The sequence below is a fragment of the Sitophilus oryzae genome, unplaced genomic scaffold (assembly GCF_002938485.1).
Source record: "Sitophilus oryzae breed Bouriz unplaced genomic scaffold, Soryzae_2.0 scaffold_1614_pilon_pilon, whole genome shotgun sequence".
Lineage (NCBI taxonomy): Eukaryota > Metazoa > Arthropoda > Insecta > Coleoptera > Curculionidae > Sitophilus > Sitophilus oryzae.
This window is the reverse complement of record NW_022146297.1, coordinates 1,829,478-1,852,100: the sequence shown is the minus strand read 5'-3', so window position 1 is coordinate 1,852,100 and position 22,623 is coordinate 1,829,478. Positions and strand designations below refer to the sequence as shown.

The 22,623-nt window shown below is 32.0% G+C and overlaps 3 protein-coding genes across 5 annotated transcripts in view; 1 reads left to right on the top strand and 2 right to left on the bottom strand.

The window, feature by feature from the left end:
* LOC115880113 overlaps nt 1-22,623 on the bottom strand; it is an 870,630-nt gene that overhangs the window by 665,173 nt on the left and 182,834 nt on the right. The window lies entirely within an intron of this gene.
* LOC115880111 (cytochrome P450 4C1-like) overlaps nt 677-22,623 on the top strand; it is a 33,484-nt gene continuing 11,537 nt past the window's right edge. The window contains exons 1-2 of one of the 2 annotated variants that reach the window (XM_030897237.1): nt 679-910; nt 5,021-5,230. In XM_030897237.1, the coding sequence (XP_030753097.1) occupies nt 751-910; nt 5,021-5,230 (370 nt within the window). In that variant the 5' untranslated portion in view covers nt 679-750. Of the gene's footprint in view, nt 911-5,020; nt 5,231-22,623 lie in introns of both variants that reach the window. The other variant, XM_030897238.1, reaches the window with a different exon arrangement.
* On the bottom strand, nt 17,066-21,656 carry LOC115880112. 2 transcript variants are annotated; one of them, XM_030897240.1, is made up of 2 exons: nt 21,612-21,656; nt 17,066-18,440 (listed from the first exon to the last, which is right to left on the bottom strand). In XM_030897240.1, exons 1-2 carry the CDS (start codon nt 21,624-21,626, stop codon nt 17,427-17,429), a joined length of 1,029 nt encoding a protein of 342 aa, XP_030753100.1. In that variant the 5' UTR covers nt 21,627-21,656; the 3' UTR covers nt 17,066-17,426. The 2 variants fall into 2 exon arrangements, with proteins under 2 accessions (XP_030753100.1, XP_030753101.1); XM_030897241.1 differs by lacking the exon at nt 21,612-21,656 and adding an exon at nt 20,252-20,265.

The following is a 22,623-nucleotide window of genomic DNA, read 5'->3' as shown; positions in this document are numbered from 1 at the left end:
AAAACCAAAACCAGCAGAAAACCCAAAAGTATATAAGTATGACGAAAATAAATGTCACTATACAGGGCCAGTTTTAAATAAATGCAAATTATTTTTCGATACCAGAAACACGTCTATTAGAGTTTTTCTTGGCAACATTTTTTTTTTTGAAAATTTGAAATTTTAGTTTTTAGTTAGCACATAATATCTTCATAATATGGCAACATTAGATAGTAGATTAAATTTATAAGAAAGAAGAACAAAAAAGATCCAGTGGTTCTCAAAATTTAAGAAAAAATATTATATTATTTCAGAGTAAAATAACTCGGATATTTTGGACTTATTTAAAAAACGGTAAAGAGAAAATCTGTTTCTTTTATCGACATTTACCAGCCCTGAAAATATTTGCTCTTATTTTAGACTCACCCTGTATATTAATTCTTTAAAATCAAAATAAGAATAAAAATATTCTACCATTAAAACGAAAAAGTAGCCAGTCAGTACTTTTAACATACCGAATTAAAATATGTTAAAAAGGTTTTACAAATATTGATAAAAAAGCGACTTTCTAATTAATTTCAGTAACCACTAGTTAAACTATCTCATTATACCTTAATATATTGATAAGCATACCCGTAGAAAAAATAAGCAGTATGAACTCATTAAAAAGGTAGTTATCTTTACAACCACTAACATAAAATTAAAAAAATATTACTATTGATTACTGGCATGAATATATCAAGTAAAACTAAACAGTGCCATTAATTTAACATGTTCTTACCTTTGTACTTACTTCTTTCTCTACTTTTTTTACTGATCTATGATATTATCTTAAATTTTTACAAGAAGCGAGCCCTTTTTAAGTTCTTTTTAGAACACAATGGTCCAAGATATTATCCGTATATCGGAACCAATGCATTTAAAGATTCCAGTAAGTTTATTATATTTTATTTAAATATTATTTTAAAGACTAGTCATAAGATAATACGCTATTAAACAATCAGTTTAATGAACTTTAGGTTTACATTCTTTCTTTAGGTTATAATCAAATTGAGCTATATTCTACCATTTATTACGATGATATCTCCTTGCAATTCTTCTTTCATTTATTTACGCCCATATGTTTTGTTGTTGTTGTAAAGGTGCCCGGTGGCGTAGAGCTACAGGCTCTCGTCTACCAATACTATCCCACACCCGGCATTTCATCGGCCGACTATTTTTATTAAAATAAAAATAGTTTGGGTATCTAGGTCGACTCAGCCTTAAATGAGTACTTGGGATTCATAATCCTGAGGTAATAATAGGCGGTTGAAGCGTAGTGCTAGCCACATTACCTTCCTTGTATACCGAACGGCTCTAGCATGGCAAGCTGTACCTTGCTACTCCCAAGGCGTTAAACGCTATATACGGGAGCTATTATTATTATTATATGTTTTGTTGTTGTGCAATGTTATGCTATTTTGTTCCAGCTTAATTTTTTTATTTTCTTTTTTTCTAATTTGGAAGTCTCATCTTACATTAAGGCGTCCCCTTGATCATTTTGCATTTCTCGGATACCACTTTGTAATGTTTGTACTTTGGTTACTGTACTTAGCTATTATTAGTCCTTAGGTTAGGTTAGGTTGCTGGGGTTTGGGATTATGTTTGATCCCTCACTTGGAGGCTTTGGTCCCATTGCGATACCACTGTATTATTTGTACCAAACCTTCCTCTCATTCTTTGCGTTAAAGTACTTAAAAAAGCAATCCTTGCAAAGTTCTCGATGTCGCTGATGTTGGCTACTGCTGCTTCCTCTAGTCCTTCCAAAAACATTTCCCTAAAGTTTTAAAGCGTCCGTATTCCCGTGCCGAGTCAGTGGCACAGCTCTATGGGTTTCTTCTTTTTCTCTGCACACTCTGCAGTGTCGTTGGAAATTTTCCATCTCACGAGGTTTACCCCCGTGGAGTTGTTAGTCTTTAGGTTACTTACATATTGTCATTTAAGAGACTTAATCCTGTAGATCACGTTTGTTAACTGTATCTTCTAACTTACCTGTTCTATCTTCTTCTAGCCCCTCTTTATTATTTCAAATATAGATCGCTTTATAGACGTTTGTGCTATCTAGAGATTTCTTATAAATTATTTTTTCAATCTTTAAGTTTCATAACCAAAAACCGTAGTTATATCCGGTAGTATCACTAAGCACCAGATCAATGGACAATTTCTCGTCGGTATAGAGAATTTAAACGGGGATAGATCAATTTTAGCGGATCAATTTTTAGGATCCAAGAAGAGATTCACCAACAACGATAGTCGCTAAGAAAAACGTCTATGATGTACGTAAACTAATCTAAGAAGATCGACACGTCAGATATCGTGAAACTGAAGTTATCATCGGACATTTCAAAGACCTCAATCCAAAAAATTTTATGAAGAATGATCTGTAAAAAAATTGATTTCTCATTGGATATTACCGCATCTGTTGGCGGAAGAACAGAAAGCAATTAGAGCCAATCGGTAACAAAAAACTCTAAACTGGTTTACCGCGGGAAAAATATATACAGTTTTATCAGTGGTGTTGAATCCTGGATTTCCTCTTATGACCCCGAAAATAAACGTCAATCAATTGTTTGGATGTTCCAAAATGAATCAAAACCGACGAAAGTTATACGTTCCCGAAATGTTTCCAAAAAATGATGGCTACATTTGTTTCAAAAGTGGGCCATGTAGCAACAATTCCTCTACAAGATCAAAGAACTGTTACTGCTGATTGGTACATATCTAGTTGTTTGTCGGAAGTAATTGCTGAGTTTCGAAAAACCAACCCTCGACGACTAATGATCCTCCACCAAAACAATGCAGGTTCCCACATAACTCAAAAACAATTGAGTTTTTAAAGCACGGAAACATCGAATTGTGCAGAAAAAATATCGAATGAGAGGGACTAAATATTAGTCCTACAAAGACCGTAATAATCCCCTTCACCAAACGAAGAATTTTGGAGGGATAGGACCTCTAAGACTCTGCGGTGATGAGATTCTGGGGTCTCAGACCACAGATGGTGCACTGGCTGTACACTGGAGTGGTGAGGCCTTCAGTAACATATGCATCCTTGGTGTGGTGACCTAAGGTAATGCAACAAACAACAATGCTCAGCCTTAGTAAGGTGCAAGGGCTTGCTTGTCTGAGCATAACAGGGGCGATTAAATCAACGCCCACTGCATCAATGGAGGCGCTTCTGGACCTTCTGCCTCTTCACATAGTGATCCAGGGGGAGGCAAGAATGGGACTCTATCGACAACAAAACGTCTTGTCTCTGGGAAATAGGTCAGAAACAGGACACTCAAAGATGGGAGATTCTATCGGAGAACCTCTACTTCAAATGAGATCGGACCAAGTGACCCCCCTTTATTACTACCACAAACCATTCGAGGTGAAAAAAATGGATCGAGGAATGTGGACAGATATAACATTCCTTCATGATGGACTAACCTGGTATACACACGGGTCAAAGACCGCTGAAGGTACAAGAGCTGGAGCATTTGGGGAAAGACCAAGGGCAAGCTTATCCTTTTCCTTGGGTAAACACTCAACCGTATTCCAGACAGAAATCTACGCCATTCTACAATGTGCGAGAGAAAACAATACAAGAGCTTATTCAGGTAAGCTCATCAATATATGCTCAGACAAGCGGCACTTGGGGCGTTTATGAGCCCAAAGGTATCGTCGAGACTTGTCTGGGAATGACTGGGTGAACTGGGAGCTCTGGCACGAAGGAACAGAATTAAATTATTCTAGGTGCCGGGCCACAGCGGCATCAAAGGCAACGAAAAAGCCGATGAACTAGCTAGGCAGGCATATGCATCCTATCTTGGTCCAGAGCCAGTACTGGGAATACCCAAATGTATTGCCCGTAGTTCACTAAAACTCTGGTCCATTGGAGAAACAGACAGGGGCACAGGCACAGCTAGGCTTTTATCCAAGGACCTATCTCTAAAACCGCAAAAGAACTGCTAATGCTTAGCAGGAATAAAGTGCGGATTACAACAGGCCTCTTGACAGGACACATGGCTGTCAAGTATTACTTGAACAAGCTCAACCTGTATCAAAGAAGTCTTTGCTGCAAACTCTGCGATAAAGATCCTGAAACAGCGGAGCACATAATATGTCATTGCGAGGCTCTAGATCGCAAGCGATACTTTTTATTTGGGAAAGCTAGGCTAGAACCGGAGGAACTATGCTCCCATCCTATCAAGGACCTGCATAAGTTGGAGCAGGGCACAGGGATAAGAGAATGGGTGCAGATATAGAAGGGGGAAAAACACAATAGGCCTCACAGGTCGCAGTGTTTCCGGCAGAGGACGGCCCCTTGTTATGAAAAAAAAAACATCGAATTGTTGGACCATCCTCCATACACTCCCGACATATGTCCTAACGACTTATTTTTCCAAAAATTAAGAATGAACTGCCTGGTTAAAGGTTTCAATCCCCGGAAGAACTTCAAAAGCGCAATTTTTAAGATATCAACAAGCGAGTGGAATAACTGCCTTCAAAATTGGTTCCAACGAATGCAAAAATGCATTTCTCTTCGTGGAGAATATTTCGAAAAACAAGTGTTTAAAGGTTATCTACTGTTTTTTTCTACCTCTATATGCCAAATATAAAAGACAACAGACAAGTGAATAAGATTTAGACACCCGCTTAGTCGGTAGACAATTATATAGCTTAGAACATCGGTCCAAAATGCTCGTAAACAAAGAAGGTTCTCTCCAGGATAGCCCTGATAGCAAGCAGAAAACTTTGACCCTAAAATAGAACATTATAAAATATTTTACGTTAAACTTTATGTATAATATTCTATGTCAAAGATTATACCGATTTCTAATTTTTTTCCATTTTTATACCAAAAATCATAAACGGTTGCACACAGAAAGATAATTATTAGAAGATTAATAATTATTAAGATTTTCTGCTGCAATGGGATAGAGTAAAATACGTTTTTTAAATAATAGAAAATAACATAAACAATAACCATATACAAATAAATTTTATTTACTTCTAGATGCATTTCAGACGTTCATTATACTAAAGAAACGATATGGATTGCCGTACAGTATGTGGATTAAAAATCAATGTTACTATGTAACAGATAATCCAAAAGAAATAAAAATAATTTTAAGTCATCCGCAATGCTTTAACAAGGCAGATTTTTATAACGATTCAGTTAAAACACTTTTGTTTAACGGTTTTGCGATTACAGAATTGTCAGAAAGTAAGTATAAAACTTTATTTATCTTATTAATATTAGGATTCAAGCTTTCAGGTATGATTTTGAGATAAAAATAAACAGAAAGAGCTTTATTAAGAGTAAAATGAATAAATGCTATTTAATTCAAGAGGTGATTCTTTTTGAAAGGTAGAGTGGTATTTAGAATAAAAAAAATTGCCTTGGAGTTTTTTAGAATAGAATAGTCTCAAGAATCACTCCCTTAAATATTAATATATCAAGGAACACCCTGTATAACTAATTCTCAAAGTGTTGTGCCTAATTTTTTATTGATGATTGTAGTTACAAATGAAATAGTATTCAAACCTTAGAGAAAGTTTTTATTACTGTATCGAGATTTTATAAAATTATAAAAATATAAATTATAATCTCTTGATAATATTTCTATGTTGTCAGAATTATTGTACATACTAATAAAACAGCTACATACACCATTATTTTTAAAACATAAAATCATAATATAATACAATATAATTAAAACTGAAAAAAATCATCATCTGTTAATAATGTTAATAAATTTTATTAAAAATTAAACTAAATTAGAATGTAAAAAGTTAAAGATATGCAGATTTTTCTGAATAGCCGTTTAGTCTATAATATTTTAGGTGAATAGTTAGACCACCAGATGAACGCGTAGGTAATATGATTAAGATAAATCACGAAGTTATGCAGACAAACACAGGCTTCTCTGGCCAGTCTTCAGTGTGATAAGCTGTTGCACTACTTATGTAAAACAAATTGGCTAGTGCTTCGAAATTTGACTACGTATCTGATTTAGTTCATAATTATTCAGAGGCACGATCCAACACGGGATGGCGCTTTAAAATAACACTAAAATATATGAAATGAAAGAGAAAAAACGAGCCACCATATACTCACCGGAAATTACTACAACTTTTGATTTTTAAATGGCACCCACGGTATTTTTTTTTACTTTATTAATTATTTAACTGTATTTAAATAATTTTTAATGTAAGAATAATGTAAGATGGTAATACCGTATGATCGAATAAAACGGCGTCAGCGATGGCTATGAAATGAAGATCGCTGTCATTTTATATGTAAAATTAAATGGGGAATGTCATTAATGTTCATTTCCAAGCCAACTGGACGCCGTTTTTTTTCGATCATACGGTATATAGCATACGTGCCATATAGAGCATACGTACTATTCGTACTATACCATATAGAGCATACGTACTATACGTACTATACCATATAGAGCATACGTACCATACGATAAAAAAACAATGATGGAGCGGCTTGGAAATGAAGATCACTGTCGTCAATTTAAATGAAAAATTAAATGACAAATTGGATGATTTCCATGTCTACTTGTTGTTATTTTCGGTCATATAGTATTTACTGTTTATACCACTACATTTCGGTAATTTACATAATTATTTATCAAAATCTCCTCGCAACATTGTCCTATTTATCTCAAAAGTTTACTAATTTTGACAAGTGGATAACCCCTATACCTTTTTTATTTTTTTAGATAATAAAACGAAATTTAATATATTTTTTTTTTAATTTGATTTAAATTCAATTAGGATGAGTACAAAAATAAATTTTAAATTTTACAGTTTCTGTAACAGTTGGTATTCCCAGAGAGAACGTACATTAAATTCGTAAAATATATGCAGTAGGCACCTGTCAATATTTTTATAGAAATACCAGAGAAAATACCGGGTGCGTCTCGCAAGTGGCTCACCCCTATAATTTTTTTTCAGATAAAACAACCAGATTCGGTATGTTAGTATATGACATGAATTAGGATTGATTGACATATTTAATTGTTTTCGGTTACTTCCGGTCTCACCGGAAATGACTACAACTTTTGATTTTTAAAGGGCACCCACGGTATTTTTTTTACTTTATTCGATAGAAAATGACACTCTGGATAGAATGACATATCACATGTCAGCTTCTGACATTTTCACATATGGTTTATTTAAAATTATAACATGCGTTTCATAACGATAATTTGACTCGAAATACCAAGTGTGTGGTATCAAATTATTCGTAAAAAAATGCTTTTTCTAAATATGCTAATGAGCCACCCCCGTTCCATTTGAAAAAATTGAGATATGATTAAAAATATGATTTGGGTATCTTTTAACCGGCCAGGGGCGCTATTCTGTACAATCGTCGGTATCGGTAAGTTACCGACAGCTATATCGGTACGTACGGCCAATGAGCGTCGTGCTAGTTGTTTTTGTCATAGTTTTGAGCTGTAATTAATAGGACATATAGCAAATTTGTACCGACGACTATCGGTATCTTTACCGTGGGGTTAACAAGGGCACGGTAGAGATACCGATCCTCGTCGGTATAACTTGCGATATCTGTCATAGGGCCGATCGATAACTATGACAACAACAATCAACACATGTTTACTATTAACAAATACGTACCGATAGCTGTCGGTAACTTACCGATACCGACGATTGTACAGAATAGCGCCCCAGGACAAGACACTAAAAACATTAACCGATCAAATCTATTTTTCCAAGAGTCCTTGATTAAAAATTAGTGTTTTTAACATAGCCATCGCACTCTAGTTTGAAATTTAAAGTACAATTAGTTTTTAAGCGAATATGTCAAAAGTTTACATATGATATGTCATTCAATTCAGAGTGATATTTTCTATCAAATAAAGTAAAATAATATCGAGGGTACCATTTAAAAATCAAAAGTTGGTCATTTCCGATGAAACAGGAAGTGACCGAAAACAATTGTATATGTCAATCAATCCTAATTTATCTATGTCATATACTAACATACCAAATATCATTTGATATATCTGAAAAAATAAAAACAGGTTATAGGGGTCAGCCACTTTTGAGACGCACCCGGTATATAGATTTTGTATGTCATCTCTCATATAATTTGTTATCTAATTTAAATTATTATATAAATTATTTTGGTAAACTCACTTAGTTTTCAATAAATGACGCTTTAAAATATAATAATTACTAGTTCTAGCAAAGTTTTAGATAGATCTATAAATATTTCTTTTTATAATAGCAATAACATTGTTTCACGCGAGATTGCGTCTGAAAGAAGTCTTTAAAATGTAAATGGGTGAACTCAACTGCAAAATTTATAGATCGCGCTGTCTCGTGGCAATATAATAAACACCCCTCGCCATATAAAGACGCTATAAAGTTCTTGCACCTTTAGTTATTTTCTTCAATATTCTATTTTATAAAGTTCTAAGGATTTTTTAATCTTCTTCCCGACAGGTTAAACAAATTAATAGTTTTATAATTAATTTTGTGACTTTAGTCCATTGATAAAAGATAAACAAAAAAGTTTTAAAAAATGTTATATTAATCATAAATTGAGAAATGTTCATTAATTACATTAATGAATTTATTTTATTAGTATTATGTCGTTTAATAAATATTAGCATTTATTGATCCAACTTCCAAGGGTCTACGTCTACCCAAGGGTCTTTTATGACGTATGATCGAAAAAAAAGCGTCAAAGATGGCTGGGGAACGACAATCGACAATAATTTTCTTGAGGTCAATCTCTAGGCGTCATTTACTAAAAACTAAATAAACCTTGTCAAAAATTAATACATGAACATTAAAGAAGGAATTGAACATTTCTAGACAAAAATCTATTTCCAAAAATGTTTTTCTCAAATTTTAAAGTACTTACACCATTTAAAATCATTTTTACTCAATATAAAAATAAATTAAAACCTTCTTAAAGCCAATAACTGGTAGTCAGAGCAATTAAAAACTAAAGAATAGTAGGGGCCAAGTAAATGAAGTCTAGAGCCAAAATAATCATCGACTGCCATTCCCCAGCCGTCCTTGACGGCATTTATTTTTGATTGTATGGTATTTTAATACGTAAAAAAATACCACTAATTAACTGGATATCGGGTCAGCAATATTTAAATCACTTTGCTGTCTACCCTAATTTTGTTGGTATACAATCCTTTCTTAGTTTTTTTTATTCAGTCATCGAAATCGTCCCTTTCTCCAGTGGGAAAACCTCGGGAGAAACTATATAAAACTTCTAATCATATCTCAAATCTAAAAGAATTATGAATGAATACTTTAGTTAAATAGTTAAACGTTCTTCTGATATTGATAAACTTTTTTAAAATTATTAAATTACCTATATTTTATAGGCCAATAAATAAAATCCTTAAATAAATATTATCATATATACTAGTATATTTATTTATTAATTTCTGTACCATTTTGTTTTGGTTGTACTTAAACTGCCGTTAAACGGTAGCTTACTAAAATGCCGTTAATAGGTATGACGTCGTTGATGTGACGCACTTGACGGCTTTATGAAATATAGAAATTTTATAAGGACTAACCAACGCTATACACCCCACCAAATAACCAACGCAACTAACCTCGACACTGATAAAAAATATAAAAAACAAATATAAATTAGTAAAAACCAACCCCACCAAATAAACAACTAACCAATGAATTAACACCCTCCAAATAACCACGGTACCAACCCGCCAAATAACTAAACCAATCCAACTAAAAAGAGTGAAACCAATGCAATAAGATCACGCTATAAGCAAAAAAAATATAAAAAAGTCTTGGTCGGCGTGAGATTTGAACCACTGACCATTCACTTACGAAGCGACAGCCTCAGCCACTGACCCACAGGTGCTCTTGCAGAATGCTTAAGGCTAGGCATTACTTTCCGCCGACATGAACGACGTCACAATATCTATTAACGGCATTTTAGTAGGCTGCCGTTTAACGGCTGTTTAAGTACATCGTTTTGTTTTTCTCTCATGATAAAATGAAAAAATAATATTCAGACTAAAGAATATAGGATTTGTATTCCATTTAGCGATGGGAACTATCGATTGAATTAGACTATCGAATGGTTACTGAATGAATGATTTCAACTATCGAATGGTTTTATTCGAATAAAATCATTCATTCATTTGTATACTAAAGTAGTAGTGGGAACTATCGAATGAATACTATCGAAACATTCGATAGTTGCAATTCATTCGAATAACTCGATAGCTAGTAAGAAAACATTCGTTGAAAACTATTCGAATAAAAATTATCGAATAGATGCGTCATCTGCCTTGAAATATTGTATTCTAGTAATTCGGCAGCAAAAACCATTCATTTATAAAATTCATTCATTTATGAAATTCATTTATTCGTCAGGATCGAATATAATAAAATATTAACTGAATTTTAGTTGTCGCCCGCGACGTAGGTTTCTTTCCGAGAAGCCGGACAGCGGTCGGTGGCAATGCTATGAAAGAAGCCGGCATCTTTGATTTTTTGCGGAGTCCGATAAAGATAAGGACACATTATTTTTTTTTATTTAGGTGCTAGTATTTACACAGAAAATACATTATGAAGGGCGCTGTTGCCATATATTGGTATTAGTTGATATTAGCAAGGAATATTATTGTTTGGCTTTAGTTAGTTAGAGATAGTATGTCTATATATTTTGCATTTTTTTATTAATATTCTGTTGTTACACTGCAATAATACTTGTTATTTTGGATGTAGGAAAATTATTTTTAATATTTTTAAGCAAAGACTGGTTTAATAAATAATAATATCAGTAATAATTTGTTATACCTATTAACAACAAAATTTAAAATCATTTAATATAAACATTTTTTTTAGGTAGTAGCAAAATATAAACAACAAATTAGATGTCAAAATTATTTATATTAGATCCTATTTAAAAATAATTTAGTCTCTACATTTTTTGGCAACGTTGGTTTATTAAATAATAATAATTACACAGAACTAATTTGTTATATTAACAACAAATTTTAAAATCATGAAATATAAACATTTATTGATTTTCTAAGCATGCAGTGTATTGGAAGGAAAATATAAATAAAAAATTAGAAATCAAAATTATTTATATTAGGTGTTTTATATTTACTATTTAAAAATAATATTTACTTTTACTGGCATTTACTTTAAAATATAAATGAAATATTTCTTCGCTATTTTAGTATCTTAAATATTTGAATAAACGCAAAAATAGCACAGTATTTATACGGCGAAGTTATAAAAATTTGGAAGAACTAATAATGCACTGAAAATCAAACGAATAGTCGTGGCTCAACGATAACCATTTAGTCGCACGGCGAGGTTGTCACATATGCTTTAGTATACAAATGAATGAATGATTTTATTCGAATAAAACCATTCGATAGTTGAAATCATTCATTCAGTAACCATTCGATAGTCTAATTCATTCGATAGTTCCCATCGCTATACTAAAGCATATGTGACAACCTCGCCGTGCGACTAAATGGTTATCGTTGAGCCACGACTATTCGTTTGATTTTCAGTGCATTATTAGTTCTTCCAAATTTTTATAACTTCGCCGTATAAATACTGTGCTATTTTTGCGTTTATTCAAATATTTAAAATACTAAAATAGCGAAGAAATATTTCATTTATATTTTAAAGTAAATGCCAGTAAAAGTAAATTTTATTTTTAAATAGTAAATATAAAACACCTAATATAAATAATTTTGATTTCTAATTTTTTATTTATATTTTCCTTCCAATACACTGCATGCTTAGAAAATCAATAAATGTTTATATTTCATGATTTTAAAATTTGTTGTTAATATAACAAATTAGTTCTGTGTAATTATTATTATTTAATAAACCAACGTTGCCAACAAATTTAGAGACTAAATTATTTTTAAATAGGATCTAATATAAATAATTTTGACATCTGATTTGTTGTTTATATTTTGCTACTACCTAAAAAAAATGTTTATATTAAATGATTTTAAATTTTGTTGTTAATAGGTATAACAAATTATTACTGATATTATTATTTATTAAACCAGTCTTTGCTTAAAAATATTAAAAATAATTTTCCTACATCCAAAATAACAAGTATTATTGCAGTGTAATAACAGAATATTAATAAAAAAATGCAAAATATATAGACATACTATCTCTAACTAACTAAAGCCAAACAATAATATTCCTTGCTAATATCAACTAATACCAATATATGGCAACAGCGCCCTTCATAATGTATTTTCTGTGTAAATACTAGCACCTCAATAAAAAAAAATAATGTGTCCTTATCTTTATCGGACTCCGCAAAAAATCAAAGATGCCGGCTTCTTTCATAGCATTGCCACCGACCGCTGTCCGGCTTCTCGGAAAGAAACCTACGTCGCCTGGCGACAACTAAAATTCAGTTAATATTTTATTATATTCGATCCTGACGAATAAATGAATTTCATAAATGAATGAATTTTATAAATGAATGGTTTTTGCTGCCGAATTACTAGAATACAATATTTCAAGGCAGATGACGCATCTATTCGATAATTTTTATTCGAATAGTTTTCAACGAATGTTTTCTTACTAGCTATCGAATTATTCGAATGAATTGCAACTATCGAATGTTTCGATAGTATTCATTCGATAGTTCCCACTACTAATTCCATTGCTAACAAGATCTTGCTATAACAACTAATATAAACTGTCGAATCTAGAATTACACTTTGAGACAAACTATAGACAAAAGTAAACGTGGGTCTAGTATTATAATTCTGGCAACATTGCCCGCAAAACTAACTGGAGAAACTCTGTACTCCCTCTGTGACTTAGCACGTATCTGGTCCTTCGGCCCCCTATTCCAGAGAGCCCCATTAAGTTTAATGTCTACCAAATGCCAGAAAACTAAATAACTTTGAGAAGTAACTTTTTATGAGTTTAAGTATATAAAAAATCAAAAAAGTTATCATAATATCTTAACATTTACTACATAAAATAGAATTACAATATAAGTATCCCTAAAGCTGCACATATGTATAAAGTGTAAATAAAGTAATAAAATTGAATTTTTAATTTAATAATTGACTGGTAATATGTGGATCTGGAACCTGGACCTTGAAACCATATATAATTTGAATCAGTATAGTAGCACAAAGGTCTATGAATATATGTATGCGTAATAGCAATAATATAGCAAATGAAACTTAAGTTGATTTATATGACTATTGCTCATAAAATTCGTTAATTTAAAATCTGCTTATAAAGTTTCTATTTTCGACCTTACACATAAAGTATTTTCGTATCATAGTGCGCATTAAAATAAAGTTAATCCAACATAACATACCAAATCTCGGTATGTTATGTTGGTTAATCTCCACCATGTTATATGGAAGCGAAATCTGGGTGCCGTACTGCTAAACAAGTTGCAACAGAGACACCTTCGACAACTCTTACACATGATTCCACCATATCTCAAACGTATCGGTTCTAGAAAAAGCTAGCTACTAAAGCGTTGAAGTCATGATTACAAAATCCCGCTTAAGATGGGCTGGTCACGTATGCAGAATGCAAAAATATCGCCTAATAAAATATTTGCTTCATGCTGAACTTGTAGACGGTAAGAGAAAACCGAGTGGACAACTCAAGAGATACAAGAATATTTTACGAATACTTAAAAGGGATAAACATGCAGAATGGGTGGGAATAAGAAACGCACAAAATGGAACGCAATGGAGAAAAATTGTAAACTCAGTTAACGACAACCAAACAGTAAAGAGGCAACAAAGCAATGAGATTTTTGAATGTTCGCAACGCGGAAAAGACATATCATCACGTATGGGGGGGGGGGTTGTTCAGTCACAGAAAAGCTCATGAAAACAAAACACGTTACGTAACCATCTTCTGATGCGTCTCAAATACTCGTCAGCGAATAATGGCAGTATGTATGTATGTATTTAAGGCTGTTTGACTATCGGACAAAATGATTATTTTTTTGTTTCCAAAATAAGTCGTATGCATCTTTCGATAGCGTAGATTTCTACCTGTAGGATGTTGGGGTAGGTGCCAATTGCTTCGGAATATTTAATTTTCGACCCAAATACTTCTATCCCTGTTCTTCCTTTAGTTTATTAGTATACCACGTTACATTATGGTATGGTCTTTTAAGTGCTGAGTAAACGTTTCTCTCTTCCAATTCTTTTTATTGCTCCATACTACTTTGAGGTATCTCTCAAAGTTATCCAAACTCTAAGTACAATTGTCACAAGTGTGATACACAAAAAAAGAAACTTGTATAGATTAGATAAAATACTTAAACACTATATGGACAGACAAAACCTAATTTACCTTATCTAAATATTTTGACTGGAATTTCTCTCCCTAATATAAATAACCCTATTATGTAATTTATAAAATATTAATTATTAAGAAATTATAAACATTTTTGTGAATGAAGTTGTTAGTTTTTTCAAATAAAATATTATGTACTATAGAAAAGAAAATTTAGTAGTTGAAAACAGATGAAAAATATAGTTGTGTGTGATAAACAAACGTTTTATCAAAAAATGAAGAGGTAATTCACTAAGGTACATAAGAAGAAGTACTAATTTAGAAAAATCGCATGTTGGAGTAAATACTTTTATTTTATCAAATACAAAATAAACGTGCTGGTGTATATAATATCTTGGTGTGAGGGAACTAATTTACCACCTACATTAGAATAGTTTTTAACTAAACCAAAAGAAATAAATTCCCTTAAAACCAAAAGGGAATTTGCTAAGGTAGATAAGCACACATGCGTACTTAGAGAATGTTCTTATATAGATTCAGTTTTATGGTTATCCTTCGGCAACTTCTAAGCGAGGGAGCTTCCACCGTCCTGCTGGTTTTTCCTTTCGGATACTTATTGTTGGCAAACTATAGGCCAGTAATTGTCAACTCGTTTAGTAGTTTCTTTATTGTGTTGCCTTTAAATCACCACAATACACCAAAACACTTTTACTTTTACACTGGACGTGCGTTTCGCTATAAACTTAGTTTATAATCATCTGCTGATGATGCTAACATGGTTAGCGAAACGCGCGTCCAGTGTAAAAGTAAAAGTGTTTTGGTGTATTGTGGTGATTTAGTGTTTTATTTTGCTGTGTAACACCAAAGGTTCCAACCCTCAACTGTAAAGCGTTGTCTTTTGAAAAGTTGCCACGGCTTGAATATTCTATTTGAATAAATCCATTGCTTGATCATGGAAGGAAATAATTTTCCACCTGGAAATAATTTACTATTATAAATATATTAGTATATTTTTTTTCTTTTTCTTAAACCTTTAGAATTATATCCATATATATTTTTTTTCCTTTCTTGGGTATGAGGTTTTTTTTATTAATTGAAGATGGAAACTTTTTATTTTTATTATGCGACGTTCCGCCTCATCATGGTGGGCTTTCTCAGGCACTTTATTCTTGAAGCCGCAGCCACCTTGCTACCACCAGTCTATATAGAAGAATGTAAGTGAAAGTTCTTCTATATAGACTGGTGGTAGCAAGGCGGCTGCGGCTTCAAGAATAAAGTGCCTGAGAAAGCCCACCATGATGAGGCGAAACGTCGCATAATAAAAATAAAAAGTTTCCATCTTCAATTAATAAAAAAAAACCTCATACCCAAGAAAGGAAAAAAAAAATATATATGTATATTAGTATATATAGAGTTATCTGAAAATTTTATTCCAGTAATTTCAGGGATGATTTTATCTATAGAAAACATGAAAATTTCTGTATGGGCGGCTATTGATAATATTATGATTGGTGTATAAATAAATAAACGATTGATTTAACTCTTATGTTTATAAATGTTCTTATAATTAGAACTATTGATATGTTGTATAACTTGCCTTTAAATTTACCAAAAGATAGAATTCATGAATTTTGCATTTATCGTTTTATGTTGCATTAGTCTTAAAATTATAATAATTATCTGAAAAAAATTGGAAATTACTTACCCACAAAATTTTTCACCATTTCTTCGAGGTCTCACTCAATGAATAATCTTGCTTTTCTTCCATTATTACCTAATTACACATTTGACACAGTAAAATCAAAGTATATATACTTTTTAATATAGACTGGTTGTTTCTATATATTGTAATATATAGACTTTGGTAAAACAATCGAGAATTTCTTCTCAATATTAATTAAACGTTTAAGACTATGTGAACGCTGCGATGGTTAGATGGAAATAAATGACGCAATGCCTAAAATCTTGACGAAAGGGCTGAAAGAAGTTACGATCTGTTTTAATTACATTTTTTGTTAAGCGTAAAAATAAATAGTCTCCATTATTCCGTATCACTATCTGGGGTAGCTAAGAACCTTGTCTAATTCAAACGTTAATTTGTTAATATAACAAATTATTTTTTCGGACACATAAGTTATGTTTTTTAGATTGCTAGTTTACTTTAAAACTTATTTAAGTTAAATAATTTCACAAACGCTCGTCTACAAGATTTTTGGTTGTTTTAAACAAAATAATGTTTTACTTTAATAAAACATTGTGTTGAAACACAAAGGGTATAAAATAAATTTGAGTCAAATAAAAAAGTTTTCTGTCAGGTCTACACCAAAAAGACAATAGTACTAAACAACACTTGTTTTAAAAGTCATTAGGTCCTATTTCGTTAAACTACACTATTAAAATTAATATACATAAATAAACGATTTATGTGTTTTTAATAATTAGTAAGTTGTATAATTTTAAGAACAAACGACTTACCTGTAGGAAGTTCGTTCTGAATTATATGAGTATGCTCGTCCAAATAGATATTATACATGTAGTTACACTATTCTTACTTTATCGAGCACATTTTTACAAAGAGTGAATCATAATTTTTTTTCTCTTATCATCCTTGCCGCTGCACGCCCGACCTGGTTGAATCATTACATTTTGTGGAAAAATAGAATTTCGGGTGGGATTTAACAATTAACCGGGTATGGGACATATCTATTTGGACGAGCATACTCATATAATTCAGAACGAACTTCCTACAGGTAAGTCGTTTGTTCTTAAAATTATATTTCGTATACTCGTCCAAATAGATATTATACATGTAGATGTTTAAAGGCCCTAAAATTCTATTTTTTGTTGGCAGTTAAATTAAACAAGTTATGTATAGAAATTTCTAAAAATATAATATATTTAAACATAATTCTAATATTTCCCAGTAAGCAAAACCTTAAATTTATTTACCTTCTGTTTATAACAAAAAACACAATCAAAAAAAAATATCATCAACACTTAAACCTAAGTATAATACCTTAGCAGGTAAACAAAATATTACATAAACATTTATTTTCTATAATTATGAAAGATCTGAGATACATATATCTTAAAAATTATTAATTATTTCCCTGAATTAATTCTACAAAATTTAATTTATTGCCTTCTAAAGGCCGATTGTAAAATTTCTGGAACACTTGCGAGCTTTGAGACCATCCTATAGTATCTTTGATTTGATCTATACCAATTCCCTTCCTAAAAGCCGCTGAGGTTGTAGCATGTCTCGTATTGTGAGAATGATACTTGTTTGTATCAATTCCACTAATTTTTAATATATTTTTTATCCAACGGCCAATAGTTTGGGAACTAGCTATATGATGGGGCTTTTTAAATGTAAGCATAAGATACTCGTCAGTATCTTTTCTTAATGAACTTGTTCTTAACAAATATGCCTTTAATGTATTCGCTACACATAACTCCGGACATTCTGTAAAATAATTGAACTCTAAAACTGGCTGCTGACGATTATAACTTGATGTTTTAAGTATTTCTGTGATAAAAATTTTAATTTTTGAGGATTCTATACCATGAATATTTTGAATTTTAATCTTAGAAATAGTTTGGAGTCTCTGTCCCGTTGCCAATAATAATAACGATGCGAGTTTTTTTGTAAGCATTTCCAAAGAAAGTGTATTTAACGGGTATAATTTCTTTAGATATTCCAAGACTGGCTGGGGGTCCCATGTTGTCTTGTATTTTGGAAAGCATTGCTTAGCCCTGTACACACCCTTAAGGAATCTCTTAATCAAAATTTCATCCCCATTACTGTAATTTAGAATTAATGATAATGCTGACCGATGAGTATTTAAAGTCGTATATGATGCTTTGTTTAAAAAAAGGTCATTAAGAAAAGCAATAATATTTCCAACATTTGCCTGGTAAATGTCTACCTTATTACGCTGGCAAAATAACCACCATTTTTTATATGTTCCTGCATATTGTTTAAAAGTCGCTTTACTTATTGAATCAATCAATATTGGTATCGCCGCGTCAGGAATGCCTCGTTTTAGAAATGATCCCCTGATAATTTCCCTACTACTAGGGATAATTGTCTCCAAAGCGGATGGGGGGTCCTGAAAGGAGATAATAATAAAAATTCATTCGGCGGTAGAGTTAATGGTTTTTTGACGCAAAGTCTTAAAAATAATGGATACCAGTATTGAGTCTGCCAAAAAGGCACAATTAAGATACCTTTTGCTTGATCTCTTATTATTTTATTGAGTACCCTACCAACAAGAGAAAACGGAGGGAAGGCATAAAAATTATTATAATTTCCCCAGTTTATGCTAAATGCATCAGATGCTATAGCTCCCGGATCTTTACGCCATGAAATGAATTTTGTACATTTGCTGTTTATATTACTTGCAAACAAATCTATTGTTGGATTTCCAAAGTCAAAAACTATTTTTTGAAAATATTGCATATTTAAACAATATTCAGTGTCGATTGCCACTGACCGTGATTCCATATCTGCTACTGTGTTATCCTTGGAAGCGATATAAGTTGCGTAAATAAATATATTTCTTTCTTCACACCAAGACCAAATTTCTTTACTTAGATTATTTAATTTTTGAAATCGAATGCCTCCCATTTTGTTGATATATGCTATGGCGTTTTATTATCGACACGAAACACTATATCTATGTGACTTTTATTTAAGGCAAAACACCTAAGCGCATAAAATATCGCCAAAAGTTCTAAGTAGTTTATATGATGACTTCCTTCAATCTCACCCCAAAATCCATGAGTTTTGTTATTACCACATACTGCCCCCCAGCCAGTATTGGAGGCATCAGTAAATATTTCTAAATCAAAATTTTCCATGTTTATATTTTTAACAGAATTTAAAATACTATTTTCCCACCATTTTAGTTCGATTTTAATTTGATTTGTTATTAAGATTTGGGCTTTATATGTATTAAATTTCTTAAGGGCTAGGTATTTTGATCGTTCCAAACTCTTAATATGGAGCCACCCATAAGAAACGGCCGGACATGCAGCAATTAATGTGCCAAATACCTTTGAAAGTTCTTTAATGGATACTTTTTCTTTATTATGTAATTTAGTAACTAACGATATTATCTTAGTTTTCTTTTCCATGGGTAACTCTACAGTAAGCTTTTCGCTGTTATAAATAAAACCTAAATATTTACATGTATTTGCTGGAATTAATTTACATTTTTGTAATTTATAATAAAGCCCAAATGTTCTAACAAATAAATAATTTTTTAACATGGTCTTGCGTCTCTTGCTGGGTCCTACCAATAACAAAAATATCATCTAAATACATAACACAAAAAATCCCTAACGATCTAAGTTTATTTAGTACCGGTTTTAACATTTTTGTAAATACATATGGTGCGGAGGATAACCCCATGGGCATTACATTGTATTGAAACAGTAGACCGTTGAATTCAAATCTTAAAACTTTTTAGAATTAGGACTAATTGGTATCATATAATAAGCATCTTTAAGGTCTATGGTTGACATAAAACAATTTTTATAAATTAGGTCTCTTACTGATTTATAGTTTTCTAGCTTAAAATGTGGCACTGGAGCCAAAAACTTATTTAAATTTTTTAAATTTAAAATAAATCGAGAGGATCCATCAGATTTTGGAACTAAAAAAGAAGGAGGATATGTATTCATTTTTGCTATGACAACATTGACTTATTATGCCCTGTTTTTCGAACTTAAGTATAATCACGGCCACCTTTCGCTCTTCTGATGCACTAAGTAAACTTACTATAGGTCTATGACCCTGAATCGGTTTTTCCCTAAACGGTATTTTATAGCCCTCTAACCAAGACAAATTACTTATACTGTTTGTTATATTTTTCCATACCTCGGTAAAATATCTTAACCGTCCACCATATGCACTCACCTCCATTATTTTTGATATCCCCCTTCTGGTAATAAGGTGCTTTCACAGGGTACCTTCGTTGGGTCCGAGGTGGTGGTGTCCGTTTCACCTTGTTCTTGTGGTAGGCTCCTCGGTAGTTTAAAGTCGGCTGGTTCCTAAAGGACCTCCTTACACTTTGACCTGAGCTTCTTGCGTAGGTGGTGGAAGACGACTGCCTATTTACTACAAAATTTGCCTTAGCAAACTTTAACTCTTTTCCAGTGCGTTGGTGGTTCTTTGCTTCTTTAAATTTTTCCGAAAAATTTTCTCCACACAAAAATTTGTCGGGTTTGCTATCACGAACAATTTTTTTAACCGTGGGGTTTAGATTAGCTTCAATATGAAATTTCCTGCTTTTCGTTATCATATGAAAAGCATCAGTAATCACTTTGCCTGCATCGATAAGGCAGGGCATAACTTTGGAGCCAACGTCCGCGTTCGCTTTGTCCACTAATAGTGCATTTAAGCCTTTGGCCAAGGCGGATAAGCCATTTCCCAGTTGATTCTGTACAATAGACATGTATTTATCGTGATTTTTCTGAGCATCAGTTATGGACTCTGATATCTCTGGATTTATCTCCGAACCTTGTAAAAATCTAATATTTTTGGCACTGGATACTTTTTTTTCAAGTCCTCCTTTTCTTGCTTGGTAATACCAAGAACCAAGTATTTATTCCAACGATCTGCTATAATGGACTTTACTTCCTCCCCCCATGTTGGTTCATCTCCTAAAGGCTCCTCACCAAAAAGTTTCAATACTTCGTCAGGCACTACTGACAGGGTTTCTTCACATAGGTTATCTGGGATTTCGTTTTCCCTGTGAACCTGCACTTCATGCAGTTCTTGCCTTCGATCCAAAGAATAACATTAAACAATTTTTTCTTGTTATTTACTTTTTATAACAATTTATTTATTATCTGAAGCGACCCAACTGTTATGAAATCGTCCCATATCAGAGAACAACAACGGATTCTCTAGGCAGTTTTTACGACGTTTTTGTCATTGAGCATATCTCCGTATTTACAATTTATATTATTGTCAAGAAAAAGTAAAATAGATTAGTTCAGTTTCTTTTTGGTATTTGAGATTTATATTATTTATTTAAAAAATAACGTATAGGCAACTCGGCAGTCGGCTGCTTAAACGTAATTTAAATAAAAAGACAAGAAGGAAAGGATTTTACCCCACATCTCGGCAGTCGGATGTTTAGGTAGGTATGCGTTATTGTATTATAAGTTTTTATATGACACATGTTTTAATTAAGTCTTTTTAATAAATAACTCGACAATAGGTTACTTATTAACTAACAGCAATGTGTAACCCCATCCATGGTTTTACTTACTTCCACTTGAATCATCACTGTCTGATTCGATAATTCGACGCCTTATTTGTTTTCCTTTGATTTTCTTTTCGTTTCTAGGCGTTCTAATTTTCGCCTTAACCGTGCCCTTTCTGCAGTTAGCTCATCACTATCACTTTCACTTGTAAATCTACGTCTTTTTGGCATTTTAGCTGCCGAACTGTACGTACTCGATAAAGCACAATAATGTAATGATTCAACCAGGTCGGGCGTGCAGCGGCAAGGATGATAAGAGAAAAAAAATTATGATTCACTCTTTGTAAAAATGTGCTCGATAAAGTAAGAATAGTGTAACTACATGTATAATATCTATTTGGACGAGTATACGAAATATAATCTAATTCAAATAAAGGTTAATTTGAGTGAGAAAATATTGTGTTAGAAGAAAAAAATAATTCTTGTGCATAATGTATCTAGTAAATTTGAATACTGCTTTATCTGAATCCAAAAAAATACAAAAAGGTTGCCAGATGTGAAATATTTTAGCATAAAATATACTCATCAGAGAATAAATCTTATCTAATTACGCGAAGTTATTTTTTTCTGTGTATTTATGTCAATAAAAATCAAATATTAAAAAGCTGACACCATTATTAACCTATTTGAAAATTAAACCAATTTAAAAAAAAATAAAACACGTACTCCAACTGGAAATTGACATTTGTAAATGTTACGTATAAAATAAACGATATAAAATATAATTATTTTGATTTTATTAAATAGTTAAAATCATTATAACTAATCTAATACTAATATATACTAAAAAAAACTTTGATAATTATTTTAACACTTTTTAATCATCATTAATGGTTATCAAAAGAATTTAACAAAGTCGTAGCTATTTATTATAGTCGTGTGAGCTTAAAATTAAATCTAATGGTTTTCCATTCGCCTGATTAGAAAATCCATTAAAATTATTAAGGCTGCAGAGAAAAAGCTTTTACTGTTACAGAACTTTATTAAGCACGATTTCAATTACATTTTACAAATTTTC